The sequence below is a fragment of the Heterocephalus glaber genome, unplaced genomic scaffold, assembly GCF_053883595.1.
Source record: "Heterocephalus glaber isolate CG9 unplaced genomic scaffold, H.glaber_assembly_v1.0 deba00001429, whole genome shotgun sequence".
NCBI classification, from domain to species: Eukaryota; Metazoa; Chordata; class Mammalia; order Rodentia; family Bathyergidae; genus Heterocephalus; species Heterocephalus glaber.
The window spans coordinates 33,759,604-33,775,955 of NW_028258294.1; the positions used below are offsets into that span (position 1 = coordinate 33,759,604).

At 49.5% G+C, this 16,352-nt stretch overlaps 1 protein-coding gene across 6 annotated transcripts in view; it reads right to left on the minus strand.

Annotated features, from left to right (window-relative positions):
* Positions 1 to 705: 705 nt before the first annotated feature.
* Tmprss13 (transmembrane serine protease 13) overlaps positions 706 to 16,352 on the minus strand; it is a 65,383-nt gene continuing 49,736 nt past the window's right edge. For 3 of the 6 annotated variants that reach the window (XM_021237823.2, XM_087212438.1, XM_087212437.1), the window contains 12 exons: positions 16,050 to 16,154; positions 13,510 to 13,548; positions 13,287 to 13,409; positions 12,193 to 12,322; positions 10,573 to 10,665; positions 9,958 to 10,001; positions 8,540 to 8,702; positions 7,516 to 7,688; positions 4,687 to 4,785; positions 3,086 to 3,228; positions 2,816 to 2,968; positions 706 to 2,151 (listed from right to left, as the gene is read on the minus strand). In XM_021237823.2, the coding sequence (XP_021093482.2) occupies positions 2,125 to 2,151; positions 2,816 to 2,968; positions 3,086 to 3,228; positions 4,687 to 4,785; positions 7,516 to 7,688; positions 8,540 to 8,702; positions 9,958 to 10,001; positions 10,573 to 10,665; positions 12,193 to 12,322; positions 13,287 to 13,409; positions 13,510 to 13,548; positions 16,050 to 16,154 (1,292 nt within the window). In that variant the 3' untranslated portion in view covers positions 706 to 2,124. The remainder of the gene's footprint in view (positions 2,152 to 2,815; positions 2,969 to 3,085; positions 3,229 to 4,686; positions 4,786 to 7,515; positions 7,689 to 8,539; positions 8,703 to 9,957; positions 10,002 to 10,572; positions 10,666 to 12,192; positions 12,323 to 13,286; positions 13,410 to 13,509; positions 13,549 to 16,049; positions 16,155 to 16,352) is intronic. The other 3 variants (XM_021237826.2, XM_004856680.3, XR_015451681.1) reach the window with 2 other exon arrangements.

Consider the following 16,352-nt stretch of genomic DNA (forward strand, 5'->3'; position numbering starts at 1 on the left):
AAAGCCAGGCACAGTAGAGCAGATATGGAGAATTCTGGATTGTGGCTAGGAGCATAAATGTTTGTGGTGATGCTGTTGTGTACTAGGCAGTCACTAGTGGGATCATAAGTATTGATGTCACCAGATTAAATGCAGAACAAATGAGTGCAGAGTGTAAAATGTACATTTTTCGGAAGAGGATAATGGACCACCCATCTTGTTCTCTTGGAAATAGCTAAGTAAGAACTGGGGCTTCCTTGTGAACCTTTCTCTTGCTGAGCTGGCAAGGCAGGAGTAAAGAAAGATGAAGAAAAAAAGACAGGTTCCAGAGTGCCCTTGCCTCTATCCCTTGCCTGCTTTGTGAAGGTTTACTTACTCTTAAGACTCATTCCAATCCTTACCTCTTCTGCAAAGCCTTCCTTAATCTCTCTAGGCTAATGGCTTCTCTGTCCATGTTCCTAGCATGGCATCCCCACTCAATCACAGTTTCCATCACACTGGGTCATGACCAGGTCCTTGAGGACACTGCCGTGCTCTGTGTACCTTCTGGTCTAGCATGGGTACCTGGCACTGATATTGTTGGTGAATAGATAAATGAATGTGTGATTAAATGAGCAGAATCCAAGGATGAGGAACTCAAGCTAAGAATCCCAACTGAGATGTCTGGGCACCTGAGTGAGTAATCTGTTTTCTATCTAGGTTGCCAGTAAAACATCCAATACAGAGTTCTTCAGGTCACACTCTTTTATTGCTGAAGACCAGGGCTGAAGGACTGTGGTGGACATGAATGTTGCCCTCCTCCCCAGTCTTGATAGCATTCCCCAATGTACTCCTCCACATCTGATTCTGCCCAGCCACTAGTCACTTCCTGCCTGCTCTCCCAGGGCAGCTTTCTTACTGAGGGGTTGCCTGCCTGAGCTGGGCTGGGCCAGGCTGATCTGTTTGCACTTGCCTCTGAGAATCATAGCACCACATGGAAGGTGAGAGGGGACTGGGGAGAAACAGCTGCCCTAGAGAAGAGCCTGAGGAAGCACAGGCCTTCAGCTGGCAAGGAGGCTGGGCACACTGATGGCCTGCAGCATTGGAACCAACTCAGGTCCTCCAGAAGGGCTGTTTGGAGGGCATGGACGGTATTTGCTTCTTCTCCATGGTCCATTTTATGGCTGTGCTGTGTTTCTGGAACAACCGAGAAACTAAAAGCAAGCTGGGAACAAGACCCACATGCCCAGAACAGTCCCTAGGTATGAGGGATGTTGTCCACCTGGACTTTCCCTTTCTTCATGTCCCCTTTCTTTCCCTTTATTCATGTTCTCATTGTAATTTGCAGCTCTATGTTGGATTTGCCTGCAGTTCTAGCTGAGGATTTGCTTCCCTGAGTATCTCTGCCATGGAAAAGTCCACCCTGGGGACATTTTCCAGGCCCTTCTCCTGGAATATTTTGTAGGAGGCTCCCATGAATCCCTTAGAGTTCTTGGGGGGTGATTAATGCCAACTCTCAGGGTCCTGGAATTTTTAGAGATATTTTAAAATACATCTACAGTATTTATATTTCTTAAATATAAAAATAAAATGAAATAAAATCTGCCCCAACAGCTTGTGACCAAACAAGTACAGTGAGCCCTAGTCACAGTCACAGCACAACCCAACTCAGGATGTGCATGGCATCTGCAGGAGGTCTGAGCGTGGACACAGACGCCAGTGGGAATGCCTTTCACCAAGGACAGTCCAGGCACTGGGAAGCAGACACTCTGACAAAAGCTATTTTCTGTCTCAGGACAGCAATGGTCTCTTGATGTCACCTTCCAGGCCCATCTCTGGCTCCATTTTGGCTTCATCTCTTTCATTCATCTGTGGACTCCCCCGTAGGAATATCCATGGTGCCCAAGCTCTTATCTCCAGATTTCCAGCCTGGGTTCCGAGAAGAGTTGAGAGTTCTCTTGGTTTCTGATGAACTTGAGAGAACACACACACACACACACACACACACACGCATGCACACACATACTTAGAAGCAGCAGACAGTGGAGGTGGCAGTGATGAAAAGGTGCCTGGTGATTCTTAGCTCAGATGCTGCAAATGTGGCCAGAGGCCTTCAGCCAGAGTCTTCACAGCAGTCAGTGCTGTGAGGGAGAGCTGGAGAGCTGGTTAGGATTTTCGGAAGCGCACCTCACTCTGAGGAACAGATAGGGAGAAGAGGGTGAGGGGGGTTGGACGGGTGGAGAACACAGAAGTCCAAGGTGGGATCCAGGGACCAGCCTTCAGCCCAGCTGTCACCTGGCACTGACTGAGAAGAGGGAAGTGAAGGGAAGAGTGACGCATTCCAAGAGTCCCATTGCACTGGGCTCTGGAACTTTCCGGGCCCCTTCTGGCTCTTTGTTCTGCCATCCTCCCGAAGAGCAGGGAAGGACTGGCCATGACATTCTCAGCTTCAAAGCTACAGTTAAGGGGCCCAGGCAAGGATGGAGCTGAGCTGCACCAGTAGAGTCAAAGGCAGGTCCCTAACTTCCTGCATGGAAGATGGCCTCTATCACATGTCTATGGTCACTTCAGGGATGGCTATGGCATCACTGGAAGAGAGTGGTATTGGAGCTGGCACTGACCCTAGGTCCATCCTTTTACAAACCTCTGGGCTCTATTCTCAGGGAAGGAAATGAGGGAAAGAAAGATAGCTCAGGTTGGCCCCAGACTTGACATATGACCCTGTTTTGAGCACCCCCAAATGCAAAGGGCTGATGGGACCTGTGCCTACATCCTGGAAAGCCTGGGCCTCCTCCAGGCTCCCATTTTTGGAAGTTCCCAGGCTCCCTGGTGCAGTGTCTATGGGTCGGGCTCTCACCTCCATCTTTGTGTAGATCCAGGGAAGGACTTCTGACACTTTGGTGTACACACCAGGTTTGTTTCTCTGACCACAGCCTGTGCCCCAGCTGGTGACGCCTGCCAGGTACCAGCGGTTGTTCTGCTCACAGACAAGAGGCCCCCCACTGTCTCCCTACAAGGGACAGGTATTTCAGCCATGTTGGAGAGCAGTCTTGATCAGGAAAGGGTGGGGCCTGATTCCCATGCCAATCCCAATATGCCCCTCATCCCCAGGGTCCTTCAACCTCACCTGGCAGGAGTCTCTTCCTCCTCGAAGGTCCCCAGCACACATCATCCTTGGGGTGAGGTAGTTGTCATAGACCAAGTAGTCATTACACTCCTTGAAGTCGATAAGGTTGACCTGCACCTCCCGGAGGAAGGGCGATGTCTTCTCTTCAGTGACATGAGGGAAAAAGACAGGAAGCCAGTGAGACTCTGCACGGCTCTATGGCCTTCTGGCTATACATCTCAGGATCTAGACCCTCAGTCTTCTGTAAGTGGAGGGCACCATACCTGTGTCTGGACCTGGCCCAAGGGAGGACCTCTGTGGCAGGACATCCAGGACATGTGAATATACGCCCTCCCATGAGACACAACTCATTGCCCAAAAAACACACACATGCACAAACTCACAAGTCTGTCAGGCTACCTGACATGTTGAAAAACTCTTGTCGGCATTCAAGGGATCGTAAGATATATCCTTTCATTTGTTTCTGGAATCTATGAACCCTAAAGAGAGCAGATCTTAGCTGGCCATGGCAGCATATGTTTGTAATCCCAGCACTCTGGAAGGCTGAAGTAGAAGGATAGCAAGTTTGAGCCCAACCTGGGCAATTTAGCAGTTTAGTGAGGCCCTGTCTCAAAATAAAGAATAAAAAGGGGTTGGGGATATAGTTCAGTATGAAAGCCCTGGGTTCTATCCCCAGTACCACCACCACCGCCAAAAAGAAAAAGGAAGACGGAGGTCTCTCAGATCCATTTACAGGTGGAGCCACCTAGGGCTGAAGAAGTGACTTGTTCACAGTCACATGGCGAGTTGGTGATGGAGGCAAGATCAGAGGAAGGCTGCATCCAGACCAGTCATGGCTGCATTATGTGGAGCCAGGAGAAAGTGGCCCTGGCTTGTGGAGCTTGCTTGAGACTAACCCAGCTGACCAGGCCATGGTGTCCTCCTGCAGGACATGAACAATCTTACAGAACTGACATCAGTTCTGTAAGGCACTCTACCCCTGGGATGAAGTGAGGCAAAGCCAGACCACTTCACCCTATTTAAGGACAGACAAAAACAAGGTCACTGTGCAAATTTTAAACATATCGAACACCCTCTTTCCCAGGACAATTGAGATACTGCTGATTCTCTACCATGTTAGCTTTAGACTTTCCCTTCCTTGCAGTTGAGATCATTAACTTTCCTAATCATAGAGCTACCTCTGCGTCCTGACAGTACCCAATCTAGAGAAAAGTCCCACCTCTTTGAATCCTCCTCAAGCCACCCATATCCTGTGATAAGCCCTTTCTAATGCCCTCTTGTTGAGATGCTCCGTGTGTCTCCACCATGTGCGTTCTCCCTCACTGCCATCACCAAGGAACTCAACTTGTTCAACTACAGGGGTTTCCCGATGGTCTTGCCTGAAGGCCACTATCACATTGAGTGTGTTGACATCTGGGCAGGTATCTGTACACACACATTTATACTCAGGCCCATGAATATCTAGACCCAAATTCTCATCTAGATAGGCCCTCATCTATATACACAGCCATGGCTTCCACACATACGCACATGTCTACATGCCCATGCACACACGTGCACACACACACAAACACACACAGCTTAGCATCTATGCCCCTTACCATCCGTTTCTTTGGTCTTGCCAAAGCCTGTGATCCAACAGGTCTTGTTAAGGCTAAAGGTCTGTCCGTGCATGGGGAGGCAGACAGGGTGGATGTGCGCTGCAATAAAAGCTCAAGGCATCAGGAAAGTAACAAGGCTGGAGATTTTGGTGGGGGTGAGGGGCAGGAGTTTCAGTGTTCTAGGATCCCCATTCTTGTTCCCAGAGTGGCTCTGGAGTCCTCCAGGACCTTAGACGGACCAGGCAAGAAACTCAATCACTTTATCTAAAACTACCAGTTGTTGGGTGCTGCTAAACTCCTCAAAGCCATTCTGATTTCAGTGGTGGCCATGTAGGCAGGTCCATAGCCCTGGAAGCTTTCTTAGGCCAAAATGATACTGAGCAGCTGAAGGTCTCTCCCCACCTACAGTCACTACACTGGCTAGGCCTCTTCCATGCCTTTATCTCAGACTAAGGGAGAGCAGCAAGCTCAGTCCAAGATGTTAGGGCCATGGCGTCTCACAGTGTGCACAGGCTGATCTGGGAGGACACCAGCTGACTGGCCAGAGCCCACGGCTGTCTCTCCAAATGTTTACTTGGCACAGAGTGAGAAACCTCTCCAAGCAGGAAAAGCACATTCTTGGAGTCACAGATTACAAAGCCATGCTAACTTGCTCTCGCACTCAGCAGTATTTTGAAGGTGCTGTCGAATAATGCTTCATAGGCACCCTCTGTAGCCTGGTGCCCCAAGATGGACTAAGGCACTGACCACTGCAATTCATTTGCAAGAAAATATTATTAGATAGAATTTTCCAGTTTTCTCAGTCATTTGTTATGTTTACCTGAAGCATCCTAGAATAGTGCCTGACCCATATTAAGTGCTCACTGAACATTTAAAGACAGAGTCAGAGAGAAAGGAAAGAAAGGAGGGAGGGAAGAATGCATGAATATTAAAGTCTTTTCTCACAAATTGGGCTTTAAATGTTGTCTACCACATATTGTCTGCTAAAGAGTAAATACACAAATCAATGAAGGGATAACATAAATTATTAACAAAACTGCAGAACATTCTTTTCTATGCTCATTTTTAATATATAAAATCTTTCAAATGTGTAACATTATTGTATGTCCCATTGTTATATATTCCACTTGTTTTTATAGATGAATTAAATTTATCAGTGAGTTTTCACAAGTTTTCTCAGAAAGTATTGTGACTTCAAGGTGTTTGGCCTGCCAACTCAGTTTAAGAAAAATTTGCCCTGATTTGTAAACCAAAAGTTAGGACAAATGATCTGATCACAGGATTTCATCTGCAATTCTCAGACTAAGGGTCTGCTTCCTATTCAGAGCCTGAAGAGGGACTGCCACCATCTGAAAAGCTTATGAGATATTATAATAGCTTTCACTGGCTTTAGAAATTACTTGATTTATTTTGGGATTCCAATAACATTAAGAACCCAAGGGAGAATGAGACGTAAGACTCAGATGTTTAGCCAAATGTAATTTGAGTTTTGTAGGTTGAAGGCCTGTCTGGTGCTACAGACTGTCCCCTTGTATGTGTGCGTAAGTGGCAGGGCAGGAGGCACCAGGTACCCTTTCCCCTGCTTAGCCCCTGGCTCCCCAGACAGGGCTGGAGGGGCAGAAGGCGTGGCTTGAGTAGGAGTGGCTTATTGGTGGGGCCTCTGGTAGATGAAGTTGTGGGCCAGCCATCCAGCTCTGCCAGGGATCCTCCTCCTCACTCAACTCAGATGAGCTAACTGTATGACACGTGACAAACACCACCTCCAAAATGAATGTGCCAGGAAACACAAGCTCATAGGCTTAGAACACAGGGAAGGCAGGACTAACCAGAGAGTCCTCCAAGGCTTCCTGATCCTCTGAAGCATGCAACGTTGCCTAACTCCATTCTTCAGGGTCCCTCCTGACCTTCCCTCCCTTTTACCTGCCTTCACTAGTTCTTTCAGAACCCACCTTAGCTATCCTCTCTGGGGAAGCCTCCCTCACCCTGCCAAGAATGATTCAGGGGCCCCATCTATGCCTCCACAACTCTCCCAGCTCCCCAGCATGCCATCATTGGCCTCTTTCAGTTTTCTAGGTGTATATTATTCATTTTGTTCTATTTGCCATTACAGCCACAGAAGTGGTATTTGATGAGTGAGTACATGAGTGAATGAATGAACGCAGCCTTCTTTGGTACAGTGATCTGAGAACTTCCCCAGTATTATCATGGAATAGCCTCATTCACTCCAACTTTGGAGTAGTTAGTTAATTGAATATGTACTTGGTTCACTTCTTCATTGCAGTGTATACAATTGGCCAGTCCAGAGGCAAGTGGGAAGAGCATTGGTTGGAAATCAGATTAACCTGGATCCCATCCTGGACCTGCCACCTATCGCTCATGGCCTCAGGTAATTATTTCTTTCTAAAGTTCCACTTCCTCATATGCCAAATGAAGCTAATAATAATAGGACATGCTCCATAAGGTTGATTGTGAAGAGTAAGTCAATCATATTTGTCAAACGTCTATCACAGTCTCTGGTGTCTGTTAAGTGCTAAGCTACTATGGCGGTGGGGATCAGTGTATTTATACTGATTAAAAGCAGTATCCAAGCCCTGGCTCTGACATCAATTTGTAACATGAGATGTGTCATTTGGGGCAAACTTATTTCTAATCGTTAGGCCTCCGTTTCCTCAATTGTAAAATAGAAGTGTTCCATTTAAGAATCTCTAAAGGTCTTTGACTTTTACTATGCTGATACTCTGGGGCCCTGAGGTGGGTCAACAGGGCATTGCCAAGTCCAAGGGCTGCTGATGATACCAGAGAAGAGAGAGGGGGCCCCAATTTGCTTACTGGATAGGGTCAAGGGCTTGGAGAGCCTCATGAGGGCAATGTCATAGTCATCCTGCTCATCGGTGTAATTGCTATTGATAATGATCTGGGCGATGGAGGCTGCCTCAGGCAGCTGCTTCAGGTTGTTGGTGCCTACATACACCTTCCAGCCCTCCAGCATCTTCTCCCGAGTCCTGCAAAAGCCAATACAAGGTCCATTTACCATCCTGGCAGAGTTCACAGGCAGCACCTGAAAGGCATAGGGAGTTGCAGCAGGAGCACCAACAGCAGAATGGATGAAATGACCTATGGAGGGAGCCCTCTATCTTCAAAACAATTCCCCCATGCCCCCACAAAACTGCTCTGAGCTGGCTGCTGTGCACCTTACAGTGAGAAAGGGGAAGGGATGAATGAAACCTCTGTGTGGTGCTCAACCCCTGCAATCTCATCGGCATACCACCAAGGGCCAAATACAGTGGGAGCGGTAGGACCCTCAGAAGTCAGAGATTGGGTCAGAGCAAAGTGACCTGCTGAAGACTCATTACTTGGGAAGCCAGTGCTCCTGAGGCCTGGGCTATGGACTCCCAAAGGGACAGGGCTGGCTGGGGAATGTCAAGAGCCAACTACACCGATGCCCTTCAGTCCCCATTCCTCAAATCCAGCGACAGCATTCCTGGTTTCTTGGGCTCCTCTGCTGTAAGTTTCTATTGGAGGAGGCAGCAACAAGCTCAAAGACTCTTCAGGGCTCTTCAGCAGCAGGATCTGAAGTCCCTCTGCCTACCTACCTCACTCTCCCTGGGAGCTGTGAGTGGCATTTTCTCATCCTTGGGGCCAGCTCAGAGCAAGTACCCTAATTCACACTCCCAAGATCAAGTAATGACTGCAAATTCTGACTCTGGAGTGGTCACCCAAGCAGCACCAGGGTTGCCTACTCCACAGGAACTGGGATCACACCAAAGTCCTCTTCCACTGAGAGGTCTGTCTGCCCTTCCTGGGGATCCCTGGTCCCAAGCAGCATTGACTCACAGGGCCCCAGGTCACTCACACAAAGAAGCAGTGGGCAGCGGTGAGCACCCACTGGGGGTCGATGAGTGTGCCCCCGCAGATGTGGGTGGTGCCGTAGTGCAGACTCACTTGCCAGGGCCACTTGCTCCCTGAGGTCAGCACCCCTCCCACGATCCTCCCAGTCATGGCTCTCAGTCCACAGTCTGGGGAAGTGGAAGAGACAAATCGTGAACCCTGCTTCTCTCAGACTCTTGGCCATGCTCCCTGAGCCCAGGGCAGACTGGGCAGCCCTGTCCTGAAGGGCACCCACCAGATGTCTCTTTGCTCAGTTAGTCTAAAGCAGCGCAGATGTTTCCGGCCCAAGCAGAAATGTCACAGGGTGGGCTAGCTTTCTGGCTTTATTCCAGTAGGAAGTCTGACCCTAGACCGGTTCCTCTTTCCTCCCATTTATTCATTCTTTCACTAATTTGACAAATACTTATACCTGCCCCATGCTTCAGCACTGAGCCAGCAGGCATTGTAGTTCTGAGAGGAATCCCAGGGCTATCATCAGGGACTCAGGAAAGCAGATAGATCCTAACATGACCCTGGATTAATAAGCATTGTGATGGGAATGTCTATCATTTCAAAACAAGGGAGAAATAAACTCCTCATGAAACATTGGTGGATTTGTGCCTACATGGTGCCAGGAAGGGCCACCGAGTGCTGCCGAGAACCTTTCATCTAAAAGCGCATTCTGGAGCGAGTTGCCCCCTACAGTCATGGACAAGGGAGGTTTGTTCAGGGGTGTGTGTGTGTGTGTGTGTGTGTGTGTGTGTGTTTCTCCTTTCACGGGAATACCGAGGAGCCAGCAGTTCCCTGAAGAGTGGGTACTCCATCTCCAGTTGTCACTGAGAACACAAACTATGTGGCACAGTTCACAGCCTGGGCTCTGGGGTCAGACCTCAAGTCAGATACCAGCTCCTCAACTACTAGTAGTTAGTCTGACCTTAGGCAAGGTAAACATTTTGATCTCTTTTCAGTAAGTAAACAGTAATAGCACTTGCCTTGTGGGGTTGGTGTAGGCATGAGTGCAAGCATGTTTGTAAAGAGATGGGTGCATTGCCTTCCTGATACAGTGTACACAGTATCAGTGCATCCAGTTCTTCATTTGCTGGTGCCAAGCTTTCAGCTGGTCCCCAGCTGCTCTCCTGCCCAACCCTTGGCCCCTGCCCAGAGTGCAGGGGCCTCAAGTGGCATTGTTGGCATGAGAGGGGCTGCTGACTAAGCTCCCATGAGAGTTAAGAGGGAAAACAGTACCCTGGGTGCCCCAGCACCTCACAGTAGACCTTCTGACTGGGCCCAGCTTCTTGTCTTGGGTCCCCAGGGTCAGCACCTTTCTTGGAAGGGCCCATTCCCCTGTCCCCTGACTCCCAACCCACACAGGCCACAGTCTAAGAAAGAAAATGAACATCTTACGGGAACACTGGAGAGAGACGTACCGCTGGGAAGGGCATTCAGACCTGCAGGAGAAGACATGGTGGGTGGGAAAAGGGCACTTTTGCTACCTCCTCCAAAGAGCCTTCCTGACTGGATCCTGCTCGCTTACCACCTCATTCCTATCCATTCACACCACTTCCTTTCACGGAGCCTTTCTCCTTCTTTTCCTCTGCCAAGTGAGCAGTGCTAACTGGTGGAGCACCCTCCAACCTAACCCTTAGTAGGGCTGCAGTGCAAAGATGGCAGAAGACAGAAAGCCTAGGAGGAGACCCAAGAAGGGTCCAGGAGGAAGCCAATGCTTCTCAAATGGGCCTCTCAGTCCCTGACCCACCGATCTCCAGGTGCCTTCTACCCCAAGCCTCAAATATCACTTTTAAGCCAGGAGGCATCGTGCTGAACAAGGACCATTTCTGAGGGGCCCCAGAGTATTCGTGATGCTCTTCTGGAGCCTGGGTCCACTAAGGCCAGGGTTGTGCTTGCTTCGGCAGCACATATACCAGAAAGGCCAGGGAGAGGGTCTCTCTGGCTCAAAGCCCCGCCTTCTAGCCCCCTTTCCCTGCTCACACACAGGAAGCCTGGTTTGCCCCACTGTACCTGTGGAGGCTTTCCTGGATGGTGGAGTTGTATTCAGAGATTGAGAAGCTGCTGGAAAAATCCCTGTGAGCCACCTCAGCTGTCCGGTAAGCACTGTGAGAGGAGGGGGAAGAAGAATGAGCCTGATGGAGACAGCACCCCAAGTATTAAAGCTAGTATTAAAGCTCCCCTCTGGTTGGAGCCCTGAAGATAAAGACTGGGCTATAATGGTCTGTATCGTGGCCACGCTACTGGGTAGCAGTCAAGACCTAATACAGGGGATGGATCTGGCCTCATCCTCATATTCTGTCCCTATCCCCCACTGGCTCTATATATTAGCCTGATATTTCTCACAGTGTGGTCCTCCTGGACCAGCAGCATCCGTATCACCTGGGAAGTTGTTAGAGATGCACATTCTTGAGCCCTACTCCAGACCTGCAAAATCGGAAGCTCTGGTGGCTGTGTCCAGCAGCCTATCTTTTAACAGGCTCTCTGGGCAATTTCAACTCATGCTTAAGTTTGAGAAACAGCAATCTAGCCTTTTTCTAATCAAACTGTCATCCACAGACCAGAGACATCAGTGTCACTCCAGACCTACTGAATCCAAATCTGAATCTGCACGTTAAAGTTTGAGAACCTTTGCCAAGCACCGTGGTGACTCTCAGAATGCAGTGTGCCTGTGAATCACCTTAAGTGTTTGCTCAGCAAGTTTTACCTTCTGCTTTTACTTTTCTATCTTCTGCTCTTTCCTCCAAGTGCAGTTAGGCTTGCTCTCCACCATATGCCCATGGTGCTTCATATACATTCTTTGCGTGGCGTTGTTGGAGTAAGCCTCCTTTCCCTATACCATACTAGAGGGTCTTCAAGTATGGGATCTCATCTTACTCCTCTGTGCCTGGGTGGCATGTAGTCTCTGGCACCTCATGAAAATTTAATGAATGTACTTCGAATAAATGACAAAGAACCAAGTGCCCAAGGGGTTCACACTTACATGAGCTCACACAAATTATAGGAAAGATGTCCATAGTCTTCTATCTGGATCATTCAGATTTCATGTTAGGGACCAGGACTCAGGCTGAGGAGGGGGCAGAGAACTAGCTCTGAGTCCTAGTCCCCGAATCTAGTTTTCCAGGTGCTTTTTCTATAGGGTACCCATTGGCTGCTTGGTTGAAAATCTTTACAGCTAAAACTTCTTAGGACATGGCCAAGCCACACCTGCCCTGTCTCATTTCTCATTTGATGAATTCTAGCCCAAGCCACAACCGCCATGGCTCAAAGTCCACAGAAGGGCTTTGCATAACCTGAGCTTTTAGTTCCCAGATGTCAGAAGACAGATCCTGCCTAAATGCCCATCACCTTCACAGGGCCGCTCCTGTAGCCACTCAATGTGGTAATAGACCCAGGAATGCTTCGATGCAAAGAACAGTAGAGGAGGCTGATATGATTACAGCTCTATAAGAATTACCTAGACCTCAGGAAAACAGCTTGCCCCACACTCATAGTATCCCAGGGTGTCCTGAGCTGGTAAGATCAGCCCTGGTCCCTAGGGCTTTTGTAACACTAGGAGGTGTCAGCAATATGCCTGTGACAGCCCGTGAAGTGCCTATAGCACCCCAAAGCAGGGACTCTCAGGAGGCTTACCTCTCAAACCCCAGCTGCTGGCAGGTCTTCTGAGAGTCAGAGTCATTCCAGCTGCTGCTGCAGATTGGAAGCCACTCATGGGAGGATCCAGAGTAGACTTTAAGCAGAGATTTGTCCCAGTCAAACCTCACTGCAGGGCATAAAAGGCAGAGCAGGTCCTCAGTACCCAGAAGCCTTCGAGCTCTTGAGGGATGAGCTGAAGAAGCTCCTGTGCTGGGATTCATCACTGAGGCCCAGGGAAAACCCAGGAGGTTGACCAGAGTAGCAGTAGCCAGAGGTTCAAAGTAAGGGCAGAGCCAAGGCAAAGGGCTGAGGCAGGGCGAGAGCTCTCCATCCAGCTCTCCCTGGGAGAAGGGGCAAGCACAGACAGGAGCTGTCATTCTGAGAGGGCCGCTCCCATGCCCAAAGGAGACAGTGACAGGGAAAACAGATCTAGTGTGTCACTGAGTCCCCACAGAGCAAGGTCGGTCACAAATGGATGAAGTTGTGGACAAAGGTACATGTAAATGCAGAGGTGAAATGATGGGACTCTCCCATGCACATGCACATGCACATGCACACACATGCACGCACACCTCATAGCAGGGCTGCACACACCCCACAGCTCATTGTGCATGCACAAACCACTGAGGACTAGAGCTCAGAGAGATCTTAGTACTGATCTAAGACTTGAAGTCGGAGCTCACCTGCTAGCCAAAGAGGAAGGGCCCGAGATGGGGCTCCAGTCAGAGCTGATCTGCTTTGCTCAGTTTGCCATTTGAAAGTTGTCAGATTTTGAGAGCCACTAAACTTGTCCAATACACTCGTTTTACAAAATAGGAAACTGAAGCCCAGGGAAAGACAAATGATGCAAGTGACTTACCCAAGTCACAAAGCACTCAAAGCCAGGTTTCAACCCTATATCTACTGAAACTAGAATCCTGATCTTCTGATTGTTTGTCCACCACTTCTTGTCATACAGTTTGTACCACAGTTTGTAGTCACCAGAATGCACACACACATGTATGCTAGCACTTGTACATGCCTGCATGGACACACACACACACACACACACACACACACACACACATGCTCACCCATGCTGGCCTCCTTACCACAGCCTAGCTCATCACTCCGCAGCTTGCAGTCCAGCACCCCATCACAGCGAACGGCATGTATGGGGCAGCTCTCTACTGCCTCCTTATACTTGATCCCTGTGTGGCCTTGCCAGAAGAAGACTGGAAAGAAAAAAAAAAAAGAAGCAGGCAGCTGGGTCACCCCCAGCCCCAGGACAAGATACTAAGTAGCCCAAGGCCCTGGGGGTTCTGAGACACCGACCTGCAATCCCTCTTGGACTCTGGGGCTCTCGTCCCCCATCTGTATGGAGAGAAAGGCTGCTCAGGAATATTCCAGAATGTTCCAGAAAGCTCCTGTAAACAGGGCAGCCCCAGGCAGAGTCTAGCAGCCAGCCACTGAGAGAGAGAGAGAGAGAGAGAGAGAGAGAGAGAGAGAGAGAGAGAGAGAGAGAGGCTATTGTGGGAGCTCCCCTACCCCTACCAGCTAGCTGAGAACCACCTCCTCTGGTATCCTTGAGTCCCCTCTCAGAACCCCTCTGGCATCTCCTCTCTTTGTGCTTCACAGGGTCACAGCAAAAACATTTCTATCCTCATAGTCACAGGTACACAGCCACTACTTATTCTGTCTTTTTAAGGGCTACAGTCCTTCCAGCCTCAGGAGCTCCCAGATTTTCTTCCTCCTCCTCTCCTTAAACAAGGAGTGTCCCTGTGCTCAGTTCTTAACTCATACTTGTCTTTATGCTTTAAATGTCTTCTCATTCAATCAGCAACTAACCCTAGGTGGCCAATTCCCAAATATATAAGAAAACAGCTTTACAAACCTATATGAAAATCAGCCTCATGATTTACTTTGTCTCTAACAACAATCTCTTTCCTAATCAGGAACTGTCACCCCTATTGCCTGGAGAAACTTCCCTTTGGATGCTCCCCAAAACCCCGATTCTAACTTCTCACCCAACCTCTCAGGCTCAGCTAACTCCTCAGCTCTGACTCTCCATTCTCCCCCATCCATTCCATCCATTCTCTTGGTCACCATGGTGAAGGCCATCCTGGTATGACGGCTCCTTCCAGGTCCAGACCCAAATCTCCCTAGTCTCTCGGTCTTTCCCTTCCTCTCTGTGTCCTGGTCCTCCTCTCCCCACACCCTCTGGACCCTGAGCCTCTGGGAAAGTCCTGGGCAGTCTCTCCCTTCTCAGAATGCTCTTGAAGCTGCACATAGAGGGGCCACCTTGAGGTGCATCAGAGAGCACAGTACTTGGAACTAGGAGGCTAGGCTCTAGTCCTGACCCCACAATGCAGCTATTCACAGACCTGCAAGATCACACTACCTCCTGGCCCAAGATGTCCCAGGCCTTCCTAAAGGAGCCATCAGGGACTTCAGGAAATGCCATGGAACCAGGCCAGGAGCTTTAATTCCATGCAATGACCCCGTTCTTGGGTGCCACAGGCCTCTCTATTCGTCATTTCCCACTGCTCTTATGGAGCTGGTGCCCTGTGCTGGGGATGGGAGAAAGAGTAGGACAGGAAAGACCATGTAGCTGACACCCTGCAGAAGTCTTTATGTGCATCGTGACAGTGACTCCACTGCCTAGTCAACAGGTGGGGAAACTGAGGCTTGGAACAGTAATTAAGTTGCCGAAGTCATGCAGCTAGTCAGAAGCAGAGACAGGATGGTAGGCAGGAATGTGTGGTGCCAAAGCTGTGCTCTCCCAGCACCCTGCCTCCTCCCACACAGCCCTCTTCCTCCTTCAGCCTGCCACCTCCGGATGTCTCCAGGTACTCATCTGCCCCGCCCTTCACCACACCATGCTCCTGCTTCTACAGGATCTTTACTCCTCGGCCGGGCATTTGAAAATCTCTGCTGCGTGGCCTGGACTTACTGAGCCAGGTGGCTCCACATGTCCTCTAATGTGTACTCTCCCCCTAACTACTCAGGTCTTTTCTCTGCCCCAGTGTGGGCCTTGCCCACCTTGGCGCTCACAGTTCTGGTAGCTGTCCAGACGCCCAGTCCATCTCATAACTGTCCTGCTTTCTTCCAGATCCACATCTGGCTCTTGCACCTTGCCCCATATAGCTGCCACCTATTTCCTGCAGTCACACTCACATGAATTTTCCCTGAATGATTTCCACTTCTGTCCCCCAGGAGACTGTAATCTCGGAGGATAGGACAGTATGATGTGTGCTCACTTTTGTTCCATCCTGAGGTCCCCACTGTGCTGGGCTCCTTGTCCACTGCCAAACAGAGAGCCAAATATTCTAGGTGTGTTTTCCAAAGTAGGAGAGATTGAGATGGCCTGAACTCCTGAACACTGAAGACTGTATCCTTTGACCAAATATTCTCAAAAGACTTTTTCCAATCAATGTTTCATGGGTTTTTTTTAATAACAAGCATTTTTAGAGTGAAATTTTGTGCCAGACTCCTCTCATTTACTCCACTGAGGTTGACATGAAATTTGATAGGGCGCATGGTGAGTTGAATGGATGGATGGATGGATTTTATTCCATCTGTAGATGCAAACGCTGAGCTCAGCACAGCTAACTCACTTGCCCACATAAGTTGCACAGTAGGCACTACAGGGCGACATAAGTCGTGGTTCCTAGAGCATCCCATACTCCTAACTCGGCTACCTCAAAGAGGCCTGGCCCCACCCTCGTCTGTGGCTATTTGGAGGAGTGTCCCTGTGTGAACATGGTGGCCAGGTGACTATGGGGTCCCTTGTCCCTGCAGCACCGCCCCATGCCCAGGCCCCATTTCACCCAGCAATGACTGGAACCCAGCACTAGTCCCTCCATTCAACTCACAGAGAATGATGAGTGAGACCACGAGGGCAATGAGGAGGAAGATGCACCCAATGAGTGGCAGCTGCTTCTTGCTTTCCTGCCAGGAGAACTTGGGCAAGCCGAGACCTGGAAGCAGGGCAGCAGGAGAGAGTAAGAGTTAGAGAGGAGTCTGGTGTGGTGGAGGACGGAGAAGAAAACAGTCCCGAAAGGGCTCCATTAGGGCTTCTGTGCCCTAGAATATGGCTCTGCCTCTGCCTGATACCTACCAACCCTTTGATGGAGCTCCTCCTCTGAGCCAGCCAGAACACTGCATGTGTTCTTTTA